At 37.4% G+C, this 20485-nt stretch overlaps 1 protein-coding gene and 1 long non-coding RNA gene across 2 annotated transcripts in view; one reads left to right on the forward strand and one right to left on the reverse strand.

Moving 5' to 3' along the window:
- Positions 1–616: 616 nt before the first annotated feature.
- LOC132609612 (uncharacterized) lies at positions 617–10011 on the reverse strand. Its single transcript, XR_009570894.1, has 4 exons — positions 8743–10011; positions 7995–8491; positions 7858–7918; positions 617–790 (listed from the first exon to the last, which is right to left on the reverse strand). It is a non-coding gene; the product is annotated as an uncharacterized LOC132609612 (long non-coding RNA).
- LOC132609610 (uncharacterized) overlaps positions 5137–20485 on the forward strand; it is a 26529-nt gene continuing 11180 nt past the window's right edge. The window contains exon 1 of the mRNA XM_060323673.1: positions 5137–5724. Coding sequence (XP_060179656.1) covers positions 5481–5724 — 244 coding nt within the window. The 5' untranslated portion in view covers positions 5137–5480. The remainder of the gene's footprint in view (positions 5725–20485) is intronic.

Here is a 20485-nt window from a genome sequence, read left to right on the forward strand (position 1 = left end):
CTAACGTGATTTTATAATTATAATTAATGCATGAGATGCAAATCAATTCTAACATCTTAATTTTCAAACAGTAAAAAATTCACAATTTCTTAAAGCATGCCACTATCATACTATGCAATTTACCTTCCTAAAAGAAAATAATCAATAAATTATATCATATTATAATTAAAATATCATTTCTTCATGAATATAAATGAAATTACTTTCAATTAGCAAAATAATAAATTATGATAATTTTCGGACATTGGACAAAAACGGGAAGACTAATGTCAAGTAAAGATGTAAAATTCGGCCATGTATATTTGAAAAAAAAATGTTAAGTGATATTCACCCTCACATTATTCTCAAATAGTAAATATGCAGAACTGCGGTTTTTTATTTGAGTTGCTTCCAATCATCTTATTTCTATAAATGAAGAAAACTATTAAGCATTATTCATTTGATTATGAATCATGAGGGTCAATAATGTTAATTGAAGAATTTGACACATAATTTGTGTAATAACTCGTAGGCGATCCCCGAGCATTGGGCGTTGGTCGTGTTTAGGGCGTACAGTCGGGCATTTAAAGCGTAAGCCTCACAGAACTAAGCCCTGCACATATACCCCGAGGCGTTTTCCCAGTGCCCTGTTCCCGAGGCGAGTCCTAGAACTGCCTTTTAAAACACTGATCCTTGGTAAATCTCTAAGAAATTTACATGGGAGTTTATTCACAACAATAAAATCCCCAAGTAATCTCTATGGCAATAAAACTTCAGTTTCTTATGGTTGATCAATAAAAGATGATGGTATCTGCAAGAAGCATATGGAAAGTCATAAATTCTGATCTCTTAATGGAAGATGTAACAAGGAATGGCTGAAATGATTTTCAAGAGGGGGCTTGCGTAGCCGCCCCCCTTTAATCCAAACAAGGACCACTTGAAAATCCAAACAAATGGATCACTTCAAACAAAAGGACCACTTGAAAATCCAAAATCCTATCTGCGGGTAAATTATTTAATTTGTATACAATCACTAATTTTTGTAACTTCTAAAAATATGTAATTTCTTAAATCTCTAAAGGGTGGCATGCGGAGCGCCCCCCCCCCCCCCCCCCCTTAATTACTATTTTGTTCGTTCTAACATAAAAGTGAATAAGCTTATGTACTTTTTGAATTAGTAATCCCTGATATATACTTTAATGTTCTATTTGAGTATCTTCAAACAAAAGGACCACTTTAAAATATAAACAAAAGGACCACTTGAAAATCCACTTAAAAATCCAAAATCGTATCCGCAAGTAAATAATTTAATTTGTGTACAATCACTAATTTTTGAAACTTCTAAAATATATATAATTTCTTAAATCTACGCGTGCCCCCTTTTAATTACTATTTTGTTCATTCTAACATAAAAGTGGATAAGCTTATGTACTTTTTGAATTGGTAATCCTTGATACATATACTTTAATGTTCTATTTGAGCAAATGATGTCTTCAAACAAAAGAGCCGCTTGAAAATCCAAATAAAAGGACCACCTGAAAATCCAAAAGGACCACTTGAAAATCCAAACAAAAGCGCCACTTGAAAGTCCAAAATCGTATCCGCAAGGTAAATTATTTAATTTGTATAAAATTACTAATTTTTTTAACTTTTAAAAATATATAATTTCTTAAATCTCTAATGAATAATTTCCAACAAAATTCACAGCAATAAAATCCAAGTAATTTCTACGGTAATAAAACTCTTAGGCAGTGTTGTAAAAGGCGGGGGGGGGGGGGGGGGGGGTGAGTCAGGGCATTTTACTTTGTATGGGGCAAGGCATATCCCCGAGGGACCCGGCGTAAGCCCTATGAATCTTTAAATTTTTTATTTATATTGTAGTAAAATAGTATAACAACACACAAATTATAAAAAATATATTAATAGTTTTATAAAATTAAAAACATGATTAAAGAAACTCGTTGAAAAAAAAAACTTCTAACGTGATTTTATAACAATAATTAATGCATGAGATGCAAACCAATTCTAACATCTTATTTTTTAAACAGTAAAAAAATCACAATTTCTCAAAGCATACCACTATCATACTATGCAATTTACCTTCCTAAAAGAAAATAATCAATAAATTATATCATATTATAATTAAAATATCATTTCTTCATGAATATAAATGAAATTACTTTCAATTAGCAAAATAATAAATTTTGATAATTTTCAGACATTGGACAAAAACGTGAAGACCAATGTCGAGTAAAGATGTAAAATTCAGCTGTGTATATTTGAAAAAAAACTGTTAAGTGATATTCACCATCACATTATTCTTAAATAGTAAATATGCAGAACTATAGTTTTTTATTTGAGTTACTTTCAATCATCTTATTTCTATAAATTAAGAAAACTATTAAGCATTATTCATTTGATTATGAATTATGAGGGTCAATAATGTTAATTGAAGAATTTGACACATAATTTGTGTAATAACTCGTAGGCGATCCCCGAGCATTGGGCGTTGGTCGTGTTTAGGGCGTACAGTCGGGCATTTAGAGCGTAAGCCTCACAGAACTAAGTCCCGCACAAATACCCCGAGGCATTTTCCCAGTGCCCTATCCCCGAGGCGAGTCCTAGAACTGCCTTTTAAAACACTGCTCCTTGGTAAATCTCCAAGAAATTTACATGGGAGTTTATTCACAGCAATAAAATCCCCAAGTAATCTCTATGGTAATAAAACTTCAGTGTCTTATGGTTGATCAATAAAAGATGACGGTATTCGCAAGAAGCATAAGGAAAGTCATAAATTCTGATCTCTTAATGGAAGATGTAACAAGGAATGGCTGAAATGATTTTCAAGAGGGGGCATGAGTAGCAGCCCCCCTTTAATCCAAACAAAAGGACCACTTGAAAATCCAAACAAATGGACCACTTGAAAATCCAAAATCATGGAAGATGTAACCAGGAATGGCTGAAATGATTTTCAAGAGGGGGCATGAGTAGCAGCCCCCCTTTAATCCAAACAAAAGGACCACTTGAAAATCCAAACAAATGGACCACTTGAAAATCCAAAATCCTATCCGCAGGTAAATTATTTAATTTGTATACAATCACTAATTTTCGTAACTTCTAAAAATATATAATTTCTTAAATCTCTAAAGGGGAGCATGCGGAGCCCCCCCCCCCCCCCCCCCCTCCCCCGCGTTAATTACTATTTTGTTCATTCTAACATAAAAGTGGATAAGCTTATGTACTTTTTGAATTCGTAATCCTTGATATATACTTTAATGTTCTATTTGAGCAAATGATATCTTCAAACAAAAGGACCACTTTAAAAAATAAACAAAAGGACCACTTGAAAATACACTTAAAAATCCAAAATCGTATCCACAAATAAATTATTTAATTTGTGTACAATCACTAATTTTTGAAACTTCTAAAATATATATAATTTCTTAAATCTACGCGTGCCCCCCTTTAATTACTATTTTGTTCATTCTAACATAAAAGTGGATAAGCTTATGTACTTTTTGAATTAGTAATCCTTGATATATACATTAATGTTCTATTTGAGCTAATGATATCTTCAAACAAAAGAGCCACTTGAGAATCCAAATAAAAGGACCACTTCCAACAAAAGGACCACTTGAAAATCCACTTAAAATCCCAAGTAATTTCTATGGTAATAAAATTTCAGTGCCTTATGGTTTATTAATAGAAGATGAAGGGATCTGCAGGAAGCATAAGAAAAGTCATAAATTATGATCTCTTAACAAAAGATGTAACACAAAATGGCTGAAATGGTTTTCAAAAGGGAGCACGAGTAGCCTCCCCCCTTTAATTAGTATTTTGCTCATTCTAACATAAAAGTGGATAAGCTTATGTACTTTTTGAATTGGTAATCGTTGATATATACTTTAATGTTCTATTTGAGCAAATGATATCTTCAAACAAAAGGACCACTTTAAAATCCATCAAAAGGACCACTTGAAAATCCAAAATCGTATCCACAGGTAAATTATTTAATTTGTATACAAGCACTAATTTTTGTAACTTCTAAAAGTATATAATTTCTTAAATCTCTAATGAATAATTTCCAACAAAATTCACAACAGTAAAATCCCCAAGTAATTTCTATGGTAATAAACCCCCAGATAAATCTCCAAGAAATAATCCTCAGTAGTTCATAGTAATGAACTTCCCAAGTAATTTCTTAGGTAATAAAATCCCCAGGTACATCCCCAAGTTATAATCCTCATCTAAATTCACCACAATAAAATTCCTAAGTAATTTCCTAGGTAATAAAATTCCTTGGTAAATCCCCAAGAAACAATCCCTAGCTAAATTCGCAGGAACGTAATTCCCAAGTAATTCCCTAGATGATAAAATTCCTAGGTAAATTCCCAACAAATAATCCCCAGGTAAATCTACAAGTACCAATACCTAGGGATTTTCCTACGAGTTCACAAAGATTTTTTTTTTTTTTTAGATTTTTGGTTGTTTACCTGCGGAATTGAATTACCTACGAAAATGATACTTGGGAATTATTTTTCCACATAAATCCCCAGGTAATAATTTGGCTCTAAATTTACTCACAGATTTACCTCGGGAAATCGTATCCACAGGTAAATATTCTAGAAATTAGGATTTCTGAGATTTTCGCATGAAAATCCGTAGGAATTACATGCGGAAAAAATTCCCAGGTAAAATTTCGGTGTAATTCGAGTTTTTCTAATAGTGTTCCTTTTGCCCCAATTTATGCAGCACTATTCGGATTTTGAAATTAAGTCATAATAATTGACAATTCAAAACATTTACAAGACAAAAAAAATCACAATCAAAGAAAAACTCGTTTGAATCACAAAATTCGAACGATGCCGCATAAATTGGGATGGAGGGAGTAATCAATGGATGATGAAAAGAGGACTACTCTATTTGTACTTTAAATGAGGTTAAAGTACAATTAAAATAAGATATAACATAATTTAAATTATAGATAAAACACCCTGTGAAAAAAATATAATGTATAATTAAAAAAGAACATGACATCCATGGAGGGTAACTGAAAATACTATGAAAACAATATACATTGCCAACAATAGAAAGGAAAATCTATTAATTGTCAAACGTTGGCGCAAGATTTACATTTTTAAGCATAATTGAATGGGGAAAGTGATAACAGAACGTATAAAGTTGATGTGAATGTCCATTAAGTGACTTTCTCTGGTAAATTTTATTTGTCGACAAAAAGTTCTTCTTATTTTGTTCTGATAGCAATAATGGGAATCATTTTGTTACCATGCTTTTACTGCCATTACTTTCGAGTGAAAAAAGACTTGTACAAGGAAGCACAAAAAAGATACTCCTGTAAGTTAATCCAGCACGTTGACGAAGACTTCTACAAAGAAGCACAAAAAAGTTACTCCTATAAGTTAACGCAATCTTTTTGAAGTTGGTTGTCAAGAATCTATTGAGGGAAAAAAAGAAAGAGGAAGAATATTCACACTGAGATTATGGATGATCAAAATCGAGGCCATGTTGACATTGAAAGTGGAGAATCTAGTCAAGTTACAGGGCCACGTCCAAAGAGAGACAATCATACTTTCCAGAGGGGAACTAGTTCGGAGATATTACCAAAAAGAGATTGGATAGAAAGGAAGAAGAATACTTTAATGATTGTGGCTTCACTTATTGCAACCATGTCTTTTCAAGCTGGTCTCAACCCTCCTAGTGGAGTTTGGCAAGATAATTCAAAAGGTATTTAGTATCTAATTTTAGCTATTAAAATTGGTTCTGTTTTCTAAGTATCTTTTCACACTAAGTTAATCAAATTTCTTCATACAAGTTTACAAAAGTATGACTGCTTGTTTGGTAGTATTATTATAACTATATTAGAAGTAATTCCTCTAACTGTAAAAATTTCCTTCTCCTGCTTCTCACCTATTCTTCCCTTTAATAAGTTCTTTTTTTTATGAGCTTCGCTGGACGTTAAGAGTCTGTTACTTAAAAGATCACTCAATTATTGGAAATTAGTTCACTCATGTCACTTCAAAAGCACTCTGTCGGATTTCACTAACTTTTGGAAATTTCTTGGATTATATGTGCGCAAGATTGAGTTTTGGGTGGGGTGGGTGGGGGGGAGGGGGGGAGGGGGGGAGGGGAGGGAGGAGAGCAATATTTACTGAGGGGAAGCTAAGGTTTTTGAATTATATTTGTGCATGCATGAGCAGTACATATATAGATCAAAACCCCTCATGAATCTACACTAACTATCACAATGGCGACAAAAGAGGGTTGTTCAAGTGGTAAGCACCCTCTACCTCCAATCATAAGGTTGTGGGTTCGAGTCACCAAAGAAGTAAAAAGAGAGAAAGCTCCTAGCGAGGGATAAAAGTTTCCTTTACCTCTTATCTTTAATTTTTATGTCATGTGGACATGACATATTTTAAGTGTAGGGGTAGGAGGTTGTATGTACATGCTTTTGTTTAAGTATTTAAAAGAAATTCTCTTTATTTTTAGGATAACTTGTTGATTGTGCTTTCATGGGTTTCTTGTTTGGTTCTTTACATGGTCCTAATAGTTTGAACCAAATATTTTACAACAACAATATCAACATTACCAGTGTAATCCCACAAGTATGGTCTGAGGATGCTAGGATGTACGCACACCCTACCCCAACCTTTGTGGGGGTAGAGAGGCTGTTTGTTTTATAAACCCTCAGCACAACCATGCATAACCAAAACATGCTAGAAAGAACGGAATATTGGCAAAAAAGTGTCCAGTTAAACACAACCAATGAACCAACAGGTAACAATAAAAAAAATGAAGTAATAGATACTACACAAGTACTAAATAGTAATACTACTGACAAGGAGAAAAGGAGAAGAGCATACTAGCCCCTGCCTCTCCTACATAAGCGTGATACAACACTCGACTACCTACTAACCTTCTACCCTAATCCTCACCGCCAAACCTTCCTATCTAGTGTCTTCTCCTCAGTAACTTGGAGGTAATCCATATTCTGCCATATCACCCCCCCTCAGTTCTTAGGATATAATTTTTTATTTTGAATTGTTGAACAAGACTTAGAGGCGGAGTTGATTCATTCCTACCTATAGGATGTATGCTCACTTTTTTTGAAAGTTAAGTGAACTTATTAGCAATTGAAGTTGAATCGTACCAATTCTTTGGAATTTGTGTTGTGATGAAGTCTTAATTAGCTATCATGCTCTGTGAGAATCTAGAACTTGGCTTGATAGTGATTTGAGGCGAAATTTTAGTACACTCTTAAGTAGGGAAAGGATCGTAGGCTTTCTTTTATTTATCCCTTTCAGCCTAAATAAATCAATAATTGATTGTTATTATCCCTACTCAACCCCTTTGTGCCTAATGATAAATTCCAATTCTTTTGATAGCCAAATATTTACCCTTAGTCTTTTGTGTATATCTTGATTTTGTGTTCATCTTGTCTCCTTTTGTCACTTTACTTGAGCGATAAAATAAGTGAGATAATTTGATTGTGAAAAGAGAAGAAAAGGGTTTCTTGTTTGTGCTATGAGTTGAAAAGAGGAAAATTTAAAAATAAAGATGTTGAAGGAATTTATGGAAAAAAATCAAAAAGAAAAATGGAAGTTACAGTTGCCAGAATTCTGAAGAAAAAAAAAAGAAGGGAGATATTTGCTTGCCATATAATATCTCGCATCATCACCCATGAGGTTAACAAAAACTCCTAACCAACCATTCTACCAATAAAATCATTGTACAATTCTCTATAATATTCAAAACAAGGACTAATGACTTCCAATCGCCATCCCATAAGTCCCAACACTAAAATATTAATCACAATATCATCAATTAGTCATGCATGAGAGTTTGAGGGTGTAATATTACCTCTATGAAGAAACCCTTGCAAAATCCTTCACTTGAGTTCTTGAGAAGATTCCTTGAAAATCTATGGGTTTCATGAGTAGGAGGTATTAATTTGTGTTAAGATGAAAAAATCATGAATATTATACGGAAACTCTTACCTAGGATGTGGAGGGACCTTGGAGGGAGTTGGATTCTTGAGAGCTTCTCTGTCTAAAGCAATATTTTATGTTTGGGAGGTGATGTACAACCTAGGGCTTTTTAACATGTCTTTCCATGTGCGCTATACACAGAAATGGCAGTGATGTTGCCTTCCGTGCGCTATTGCGCAGCTGATGCTCAGCCACACAGACTGCATTGTGTCCAGCAAAATTGGCATAACATTTTGGACAGAGATCCATTTGGCCCGATCCTTATATGAATGGAAAAGTATTTCAAAGGGTTACAACTTTCACGAAGAAAGTTTTCCCAAATTCCCAACTAATAAGGGGGTTATGCTTGCTTGAATTGAGGCCTTGTGCAAGCTCTTTTGAAAACATTGTCCGTAATGTAGCTTCCAACGTTAAATTTCCCAAAGATTTTTCTTATACCTCTATCGCCATCCAGTTTAACAAGCTGTGAGGCACTAACTCCTTCGAGTCAGTAAGTCATCCACAACCTAAATAGAAGCAAAAAAGAAGAGAATAAAGTGAAATAAACATACAAGTCAATTTTTAAGTGTTAAAGCCTTATAATCATAAAAGTGTGGAATCATAAGTACAACCAACCCCGAATCTAGTATCACTAGTACAAGAACTACCAAATATGAATACAAGTCTGAATAGTACTCTGATACAATCTAAAATGAAAAGACAGTAAAAATAAGAGATAGAGGGAAAATCTTGTGCTACAGATCATCATGTAACTCACCCCGAAGTCTTTGAATGGCCTCCTCAACGAGCAACCGTATGGTCTCGAGGTCCGCTAGTGTTGGGCTAATCTGCACACAAAAGAGTGCAACAAGTGTAGCGTGAATACAAAGAACAATGGATACTCAACAACATCATCGACCGACCCTAACAAAAATGGAGATGAGGGCTGGCCTACGATTACTACTTCTACACTTAACTGCTATTAGTCCACAGTAATAACAATCACAATAAATTACATTAAACTAGGGTTATAAGCCTAAGTGAAACTTCTAATCCACAAGTCCACCAAGTCTCTAAGTAAGCAATTAAGGAAAATCAGGCAATTAACTCAACAAATCACGACCAACAATCAATGATATAATATGATGTGCAGTGATATGAAATACAATGCCAGGCTTGTATCCATCGCTCGGTACACACACGTTCGAACATAATGAATCATGACCCATGGGGGTTTCGCAAGGTACATATACGAACCAGACATTCTTAGATCTCGCAGATCACATTGGGTCCTAGCCATTTTAGGCTTCCACTCACAATACTCAGCCCTTAGGCCCACATTACCTGTCATATAGCCAATCTGGCGCAAATAACATCATCGCTCCATCCGGAATCATTTCCCATCGGACCTTTCACAAGTATCATCAAAATGAACATGAGATACTATGATAAGCATGAATATGACATGCAACTCAATAAGCATCAAGCTAAGCAATAAAGACTCAATCTTTAGCTCTTTTCTAATTTTAAACGAGTATTTAAGGGTGATGAGAACACATAATCACAATAAAACAGGCAATAATCATAGAAGCAGCAAACAAGGGACCTCATCTCACAATCACAGACACAATCAATCTATGCTATCAGCTAATGCCCAAAGCATGGCATTTATACCGGACTATACAATGAAAATTACACAAATACCCTTATCATGACACCGGTATCCAATACAAATGCTCATCACCTCAAAAGTATTGGAACCCCCTTTCGTTACCCCATTGTCCCCTTTTATTAGTCCAATTATAACCAACCATGATGCTTAAGTTAAGGTTCATAGTCTCAACATACCTGGAATAGAAGTCCGATAATCACAATTTTGCCTTGCCGTTTCGTAGAGCCTTCTAACGGTCCCAATCTTTTCTTGCACGGATTATACGTAAGAATACGAGTCAATCAATACCCATATCACCCTATAAGAAAGTCAACCAAAACCCTGTTCTAAACCCCGAAGGTCAAAATCGTAATTTCATAAAAAAATTGGGTTCAATAAGGTCAAATTATTATTCTAGGAAGTCATACGAATCCAATGATATCCATAGAATACTTTAAATCTGAACCCAAAAAGTCACCCAAAACAGGATTTCGAGCCTCGAAGAGCAAAAGGGAGATCTAACCCAAAATTCGTTTACCTATGATTTATAGAGTCTATATCTCAAAAATGGATCAAATTTATCCACAAATTCACGATCACTTGAAGAATTTCTTATTTCAAGCCTAGGGTTCAAAACCCCCCACTTTTCTACTCCTAAATCATGAATCCTAGCATGAAAACCCATACTAATCCATGAAATAATCATTAAAAGGAGGGTCAGAATCTTACCCCATAGATGAACCCTGCAAAATCTCCCAAAATCACCTTAAACTGAGCTCTCAAATGTCAAATTCAACAACAACAACAACAACAACCCAGTGAAATCCCACATTTTGGGGTCTGGGGAGGGTAGAATGTACGCAGACCTTACTCCTACCAAGGTAGGATGGCTGTTTCCGTGAGACCCTCGGCTCAATAGGAGCATAAAAAGGGAGTCAGATAAGGTTAAAAGATTCAAAGAGATATTGCAATGAAATAATGCAAGCTTAACAGTAAAACAGGATAATCAGGGAATTCAAAGCGATATGGAAATGCAAATAACGAAAGCGGCACAGATAAAATAAAGTAATCAAAGTACAGAAAGTAGCAAATAATAACATAAATCAGAGCACAAGAAATTATAATGCGCTAATGCGCCTACTAATAAGGAAAGATAACGAGACTTATCTACTAGCCTTCTACCCTAATGTGGGTCCTCCACACCCTCCTATCTAAGGTCATGTCCTCGGTAAGCTGTAACTGCGTCATGTCCTGTCTAATCACCTCTCCCCAATATTTCTTTGGCCAACCCCTCTTCTGAAACCATCCATGGCTAACCTCTCACACCTCCGCACTGGGGCATCTATGTCTCTCCTCTTCACATGCCCAAACCATCTTAGTCGCATTTCCCGCATCTTGTCTTCCACCGAGGCCACTCCCACCTTATCCCGAATAGCCTCATTTCTAATCCTGTCGCTCCTAGTGTGCCCACACATCCATCTCAACATTCTCATCTCGGCAACTTTCATCTTTTGAACGTGAGAGATCTTAACTGGCCAACATTCCGCCCCATACAACATAGCCGGTCTAACCACCACTCTGTAGAACTTGCCCTTAAGTTGTGGTGGCACCTTCTTGTCACATAGCACTCCGGAAGCTAGCCTCCATTTCATTCACCCTACCCCAATACGATGTGTGACATCATCGTCAATCTCCCCGATGCCTTGCATGATAGACCCAAGGTACTTGAAACTACTTTTCTTTTGGATGGCCTGAGCACCAAGCCTAACTTCCACGCCAACCTCCTGAGGTGTCTCACTGAACTTACACTCTAAGTACTCTGTCTTGGTCCTACTCAGCTTAAATCCTTTAGACTCCAAGGTATGTCTCCAATCCTCCAGCTTAGCGTTAACTCCGCTACGAGTCTCATCGATCAAGACTATGTTGTCCGCGAAAAGCATACACCATGGCACCTCACCTTGAATTTGTCGCGTCAATCTATCCATCACCAAGGCAAATAAAAACGGACTAAGAGCTGATCCTTGATGCAACCCCATCATAACTGGAAAGTGCTCTGAGTCCCCTCCTACAGTCCTTACTCTAGTTTTGGCTTCCTCATACATGTCCTTGATCACCCTAATGTATGCTACAGGTACACCTTTAGCCTCCAAACATCTCCATAGGATTTCTTTTGGAACTTTATCGTAAGCCTTTTCTAGGTCGATGAATACCATATGCAAGTCCCTCTTCCTCTCCCTATACTGCTCCACCAGTCTCCTCACAAGATGAATGGCTTCTGTAGTTGAGCGTCCCGGCATAAATCCGAACTGGTTCTCTGAAATAGACACGCCTCTCCTCACCCTCATCTCCACCACTCTTTCCCACACTTTCATAGTATGGCTTAGTAGCTTGAAATGTCAAATATGTTAATGAAAAGTCTAATCACGAAATAGGGTTTTAAAATCTGGGTGCTAATCCTTCTTCGCGAACGCGAGGCGACCTCGTGAACACGACCATCGACACAGCCCAACCCTATACGAATGCGACCAACCTATCGCAAACGCGATGGATCAGTGGACCCAGCCTAGACCCCCCGCTTCTCTTGGCGAACGTGAGTCTCTGCTTGCGAACGCGTCCCTCCTGGCCTACAACTCTTGCGAACGCGAAGAAGGAAATCACCACTGAAAACTAGATTTTTTTGGTTTTTCACTCTTCTACCCCAAAATCCTGGGACTCATGTGGAACCTCCTGAATACAAACCAATTATGCATCTTAACTATAAAACGTACTATGAACTCACTCGAGCACTCAGAATTTCCAAAAGAGGTCATCTTGACCCGATCAACACTAAACCCCTTAAACTAGTATTCCAACCAAATGACCAAATACCTTCGAGTCCCTCGAGAACCAAACCGACTACTCAACCAAGTCATAATCGACATTCCGGACCTTTTGGAACTGACAAAATTATCCCAAAAAAACCATTTACCCCGATGTTGACTTTGGTCAACCAAACACTTATGAATTCCCAAAACCTTCATTCTCTCACTCAAATCACATCTGAATGCCTCAGGAATAATGCCACCCGTCCCCACAAGTCAAATATATTTCAATGAAGCTAGATAAAGGGTCAATAGGGAAAAAATAGTCAAAATAGCCAAAACGACCTAACGGGTCATTACATCATCCACCATTTGAATACATGTTTGTCCTCGAACATGAAAGAGAAGAGAAATACCTGAATCACTGAAAAGCTGGGGATATCTGATCCGCATATCTGACTCAGTCTTCCAAGTAGCCTCCTCAACCGGACGATGCCCCCACTGAACTTTACTGAAGCAATCTCCATGGACCTCAACTTCCAGATCTGTCTATATAGAATAAAAACTAGGTCCTCCTTGAAAGTCAAATTCTGATTAAGCAACACAAAGTCCCACTAAATCACATGAGAACGATGAAAATGACACTTCTTGAGCATAGAAATATGAAACACGGGGTGAGCACCCGATAACCCATGAGGCAAAGCCAACTTATAGGCTACCTCACTAAACGTCGAACAATCTCGAATGGACCAATGTATTTAAGGCTCAACTTGCCGTTCTTTCCAAAACTCATGACACCCTTCATGGATGAAACCTTCAGCAGAACACTCTCACCCATCATGAACTCTAAGTCATGAACCTTCCGATTTGCATAACTCTTATGTCTACTCTGTGCTGTACAAAGTCTTTCTTGAATCAACTTGACCTTATCCAAAGAATCACAAAGCAAGTTTGTACCTAAGGCCTCACCTCAAATACATGAAACCAACCAATGGGATAACGACACCTACTACCATATGATGCCTTGAATGGTGCCATCTCAATGCTCGAAATTGACACCAATGACCACCTAAATCAATTATAAAGGCTCGTAACACATCCTCAAGGACCTGAATAGTCCGCTTGGACTGACCATCAGTTAAGAGTGAAACTTTGTGCTAAGCTCCACTCGATTACCCAACTCTTTCTACACGGATCGCTAGAAATGCGACGTAAACTGAGTGCCTTGCGATTCAAGGCATCCATATAACAATTTCCTTGCTTGGATGATAAAGAATCGACATATCACAGTCCTTGAGCATCTCTAACCACCTTCGCTACCTCAAATTAAGATCTCTCTAATTGAAAATATGTTGAAGACTCTTATGATCAGTAAACACCTCACAATGCACACTATATAAACAGTGCCTCCAAATCTTCAATGCAAACACTACCACTGCCAACCTCAAATCATGAAAGGGGTAGTTCTTCTCATACACCTTCAACTTCCTAGAAGTATAAGATATCACCTTCCCTTTCTGCATCAAGACACAACCGAGGACAATACGTGAAGCATCATAATACACAGTGAAGCCCTCTCCCTCCACGGGAAGAGTCAAAATCATAGTTGTAGTCAATAAAGTCTTGAGCTTTTGAAAGCTCGCCTCGCACTCATCCAACCACTTAAAGGGTACATTCTTCTGAGTCAATCTGGTCAAGGGGGATGCGATAGATGAAAATCCCTCTACAAAACGTTGATAGTAACTAGCAAGGCCAACGAAACTCCGAATCTTGGTAACTGAAGTAGGCCTGACCCAATCCTGAACTGCCTCAATCTTCTTAGGATCTACCATAATACCATCCTTGGTCACCACATGACCCAAGAATGCCACATAATCAAGCCAAAACTCACACATTGAGAACTTAGCATACAATTTCTTCTCCTTCAGAATCCGAAACACGATCCTCAAATGTTTCTCATGCTTCGCTCTACTACGAAAGTATATCAAGATGTCGCCGATCAAAACAATCACGAATGAGTCCAATTACTGTCTGAAAACACCGTTCATCAAATTCATGAAGGTTGCTGGGGGCATTAGTCAGCCCAAAAGACACAACTAGGAACTCATAGTGACCATAACGGGTCTTGAAAGTTGTCATAGGGATATCCTCCGCCCTAATCTTCAACTGGTGATAAGCAGACCTCAAATCAATCTTAGAGAAGATCGATGCACCCTGAAACTGATCAAACATTCATAAATCCGAGAAATAGGATGCTTGTTCTTGATGATAAACTTGTTCAACTATCGATTGTCAATACACATACGTATGGTCTCATCCTTTTTATTCACAAACAACATTGGAGCACCCAAGGGGAAACACTAGGTCTGATGAACCCCTTATTTAACATGTCATGCAACTGTTCTTTCAACTCCTTCAACTCTGTTAGTGCCATCTGATAAGGCGAAATAGAAATGGGTTTAGTGCCTGGCTCCAAGTCAATACAAAAGTCTACGTCACGATCCCGTGGAACACCTAGTAAATTTATCGAAAACACCTCGTGAAAACTCCTTCACTGTTGGTACAGACTCAAGTGGAGGAGTATTGGCGCTCGTATCCCTAATATAGGCTAAATATGCTAAACACCCCTTTTCCACCATCCGACGAGCCTTAAGGAACGATATCACTTTCTTCAGCACACGACTAGAATTACCCTTCCACTCCAACCTAGGGACTCCCAGCATAGCTAAGGTAACCGTCTTGGCATGACAGTCCAAGATCGCATAATAAGGGGATAACCAACTTATACCAAGAATAATGTCAAAATCTATCATATCTAGAATCATCAAATCCTCTCCAAGTATCATATCCCATCAAAGCCACAAGATAGGATCGGTACACCCGATCCAGCACTATAGAATCCCCAACAGGAGAAGAAACACTAACAGGAAATCAAGCGACTCACACATCATATCCAAACCTAAAGCGAATAAATAGACACATAGGAATATGTAGATCCCGGATCAAATAATGACGTAGCCGACTAGCGAGGAACTGAAATAGTACTTGTAAATATCATATCTGAAACCTCGACCTCTGGTCTACCTGGGAATGTATAGCAATGAGCACGACCACCCTCGGCCTGAGAACCCTCACGACCACCACCTCGGCCTGTCTGAGCACTACTTACTAGAAGAACCATCTCTACCACTCTGTGCACCACCTCTAGCTGGCTGTGCCATAACTCTAGATGTTGAACCCTGAGAATTAAAGTGTGGGCCATCCTGTCTGACTCCGGGACACTTCCTGGCGAAAGACACTAAGTCACCACACTCAAAACAACCTCGACGTGCCATAGGTTGCTGAGACAAACTAGAATAGCCTTAATGACCACCTCAACCTCTAGATCGGCTATAAGAACCCTGAGAGTTAAGCCTCGAACCATAAGCACCACGACCCGATAAACCACCTATCGAAGTCTGCATTGCTACATGAACGGGCATACTAAACTGGGGATGATCCCTACCATGATAGCCTCTACCTCCAGATGAGGTACCTCCATAATTGCCTGAGTTGGGGCTTCTTGTTTGATCTATCCCCTAAATTAATACGCCTGATCAGATCCACACTCCTAGCGGCATCCACCTCTGCCTGTAAAGTACCTCCTAAAGTTGCCACCTGCGTCACCGCAATTCGAAGGTGCTACGATAGTCCCCTGATGACTTCCAAATCCTCTCTGTCTCATCAGGTAGAATGGTTATGGCGTGACAAGGAACGAAACATCATCTCGTACTCAGTCACAAACATCTCCCGCTACTCCAACCTATCAAGTTGCTCATGCATCTCATCTTTCAAGCTACGGGGAACCTACTTCTCTAGAAACACGCGAGAAAACTCAACCCAAGTAAGTGGAGGTGCCCGGCTGGTCTAGTCTCAACAAAAATCCTCCACTAATGCTTGGCGGGGCTAATCATCTGCATAGCCACAAAATCAACCCCGTTGGACTCAACAAACCCCAAATTATGCAGACACTGTAGCGGGCATTGGGAATTCTAAGTTTAACCGGCTCGCACATACCTCATAAAAGGATGGAGGTGTCCCGAGAAAGTACGGTTCTGAATCGTACCGGAAAAGTCACAAAAACCCACCAACCACTTAATGGTGCTCTAAAGGATATTTTAGAGCCGCCACCTATTAGGAAAACCAGTTCGAAAAGAGTTCATCTAAAGCTTTTATTTAAAAGAAACATAATCTACCAACGTCTAGGTAAGGGTTCTGGTGATCCTCCCGGGGGAGGTGTTAGGCACCCCGGTATTAAGGATCCGCTCAATCACGGTTTACCTACCAGTTCCAATAATATGTCTTATAGATATAAGCATTTTGATAAAATTCGCTTTATTTTTTATAATTCTTCAATAAGATTTAGTCATTTCATACACAAATACGCTTTTTTGAGAAATCGTCGAAGTATAGTTTTGCCCAAAATTGAGCACGGATGTCGAACTTGAACACCTAGGCTAATACCTGAAGGCTCTTTGCCTAGGTAGGACTCTATGTAAGTCCACCAAAAAAGATTTTTTGAAAAGAAGCGTTTTAAGTATTAAAAATAGTTTATATTGAAAATAGTTTGTAGGCATATTATATGTATAAATCATAATTTACTTAACTAAATTATCCAATTTTTATACAAGTTTTAGGCCCATTTTAATATTTTTCTGTACAAGTATTTATCAAATTTTACAAGTTCTATAAGTTGCAAATCATAGAAGTCACAAATCTGTTCTCAATGGTCCAGTCCACAAGGTCTTTAAAAATGCTACTTAAGTCCTCAAGATTTCGAAAATTGATTAGATTCAGTCCCTTATCGTCCAAACAGTCCCAATTTAGCCTTTTACTAATATTAGTGTCAATTAATTTGTGAAAGAAGTTTTAGCGACTCCAATACACAGTTTTAAACATAAGGGTCCCAATCTAGAATTTTAAAGATCATATAATCACAATTTAAATGGCATAAATGTAAGGTTGAGGGACTTGGGCTGACCAAGCCCAAGAGATAAAGTAAAAATGCAATTTTGGGTCCTTAATCCAACGTATGCTCCAATTTGCGCTCCGTATTTGTTTGACTCGATCTAGTGGTGTTAGTGGGCCTCGTGGAAGCCCACCAATGGGTTTTGGGTGTACAAGAAAACAAGGGTATACATGAAATTAGAATACATCCACAAATTAAACTAAGTACAAAAAATTAAAAAGGCTAAAATAATTATTACAATGTCAAAAATGAAAAAAGGCTAAAATAATTATTACAATGTCAAAAATGAATTGCAACTTTATTGGGCCTGGCCCGTTAATAATAACTAACAGCACTAACTAATCAATGTGGCCCGGACATGCAACAGGCCCAAAATAGATAATGACAATAGATCAGGTATGAGTAGTGCAAGTAACATGCCTAAACAACGAATAACAGGCCCAATTTCTTTTCCCTCTCAAAATCTTTCTAAGTGTCAAAAGGCGATATACATGGTATACTACTAGTATACCAACTGATTTTCTTCAAATTTTTTCTAAGTGTTAAAGCCATAGTATACATGATATACTAACTAGTATACTACTCAATTTTCATCTTAAATTTTCTAAGTGTCAAGGGTGTGATATACACAATATACCATCAGTATACCACTGAAAATAAAGAGTAAAATCTTTACAAGGGGCATACCCTCCACATATACTTGATATACACCACATTTTCTATTAAAATTAACTATAAAATACTACATACAAATCACATAAAAAGCTTCAAATTTTCCCAATAATCCCCACCATCTCATAGTTAAATATTCAACTATCAGTAGAAGTTATACAAACAGGCAGTCAACTCCTTACGACATACAACCTCAATGTTAACTCTCAACATGTTTAGAGCACGAATGACTCAGAAAAGTTCAGTGATCAAGCAAAAAGCAGATAAATAGTTTCAAGCAATGTAAAGGCTGCTAATGCAAGGTATAACAAGTGTTTATGACTTAAAAAATAGCAGTGGCATAGTTAGGAACAGCATGACATGTTTAACATGAATGTAGGATCAAACTAAATCAATGCCAGGAACCAATCCTAAGCTAGTCTGCACTCATCCAAAGGTCATAGTAGTAAGTAAAAGACCCAAAGTCATTTTCAGGCTAATTTTAGTTTAAATAGGTCAAGGTATCAGGTAATGCAAACCACAAGTTCATCGATACTCCCAGGCTTCCCAGTTTAGCCAAGGTCCAACATGATCATAGGGTGGTCTCAGCTAGTCACAAAAAATCCTCTCAACACATAGTGAGTCTTTAGGGGGGGGGGGGGGGGGGGGGAGGGGGGCACTGACAGAGTCTCAAAAGATGGTCTAACTTATCTCATTTCTAGAACTGCACAAATAAGTCAAAAACACAGATGGAAATCCAAATAGGATCCAACAGGCCCCTACATGGGCAAAAGATAGCATGATGCTATCTTAAGTCTTTTAACAATGTATCAGACATGGTTTAGTGTCAAAAAAGCAAATAGGGGGCAAGAATAGACATGAGGCCATCTCATATTTTTAAAATGAACAGCAAAGGGAGGGTGTGGCATAGGTAACCGATGTGTACAAGTAAAGGGGGATAACATAGACAGTGTAAGACCATAAAGGTGCAGTTTTGAGGAATAAGTTTAATGGAAATAGGGATAGAACGTGAGACCTCTAAGCAAGCATAACATTAGACTCATCGTTAAACATATTGACACACCTATCATAAGCTAAGTGATCTCAAGTGCAGTTTCAAAGAAAATCAGTGATGCTGAGTGTCCATGTTAGTTCTTTAAAACCATTTTTTTCTTAAAGTTTTAGTGCCAAGCAGTTGTAAACAGTTGATTAACCTCAGGGGTTCAGTTTTAATGCAAAGTTTTAGTTCAGATGAAAGTTCTGGTGTCAAACAGGATTCAGTGAACAATGAGCAGGTTTAAGGACATAAAGATAACCTATACAAGGCAACTAACACACAGAGGTATTTAGTATAGCAAACACTTAGCCATGATAAGTCTTAACAATGTTCAGAGAGTAGTGGACAACAGGGTGAATCAAAGTCAACAGCTAAGTCCATTTTAGTTTTGTGAGTCAGTCAACAACAGTCTTATGTGAGTCATTTTCAAGTTGTCCCCTTTTTAAAATAAGTTACAGAGGTCAATAAATGATACAAACATAACTAAATAAAGGCCATTTTATTCAGACACATTCAACATTTTCAAATAGGAGTCCATTTATTCATTTTTTAAGCTATTTGAAACCATCAAGTAACAAGTAAGTATGAGACAGACATAACAAATGCACATAATCTCAAATGATCATGATGTGTTCTCAGAATTATCATATAAAGTGATATGTTCTGAGAATTTCAAGTTTTAAAATGAGTTAAGACACCAATTAAGGCACAAAAGTTTCCAAGCTCATATAATTAGACTCAGATTAGTAAAACTTAGCCAAACAGTGTTCATTTTAGCCATATTATGCAGAGACAGTAACATAGAGGCATAGTTTTAGACTTCAGGATTCATTGTTTTAAACCTCAGATGCTTACAACAAACAAAGAAGGAGTTCAAGCTACAAATGTTCATTTTACAAAAAGGAATTCTAGCACAGAAAGGGTGATCATCAACTATTCAACCAGGCAACATCCTATAAGTGATAGAAACAAGATAGGCTTTACAACCATCATAGCCTTAGCCCTCCCCAACATCAATTTCCAGAAAGAAGAAGGCTAAGGTGACACAAGTAGTGCCTCTAACCTATAAGTCAATTAGTAGGTCAATTTCTTAAACATTTCAGACAAAACAATATACTTGTTTTAACAAAAAAAAAAAAAAAAAAAAAAAAAAGGGGGTTCAGAGGTGTGGTTCCTTAATAGTTTTTAGGGTTGAAATGATTCAAACAAGAGATTTCCCACATGATCTAGGCAAGATAGTAATCTCAAAGACATAAACATCACATTATGAGCACTCCAGAATCATAAAGTCCACTACAAGGGGAGCTTCAACTCATTTTAAAACTTTTAAGCTAGCAGGGATCTCATCTTAAC

The sequence above is a fragment of the Lycium barbarum genome, chromosome 9 (assembly GCF_019175385.1).
Source record: "Lycium barbarum isolate Lr01 chromosome 9, ASM1917538v2, whole genome shotgun sequence".
Taxonomy (NCBI): Eukaryota; Viridiplantae; Streptophyta; class Magnoliopsida; order Solanales; family Solanaceae; genus Lycium; species Lycium barbarum.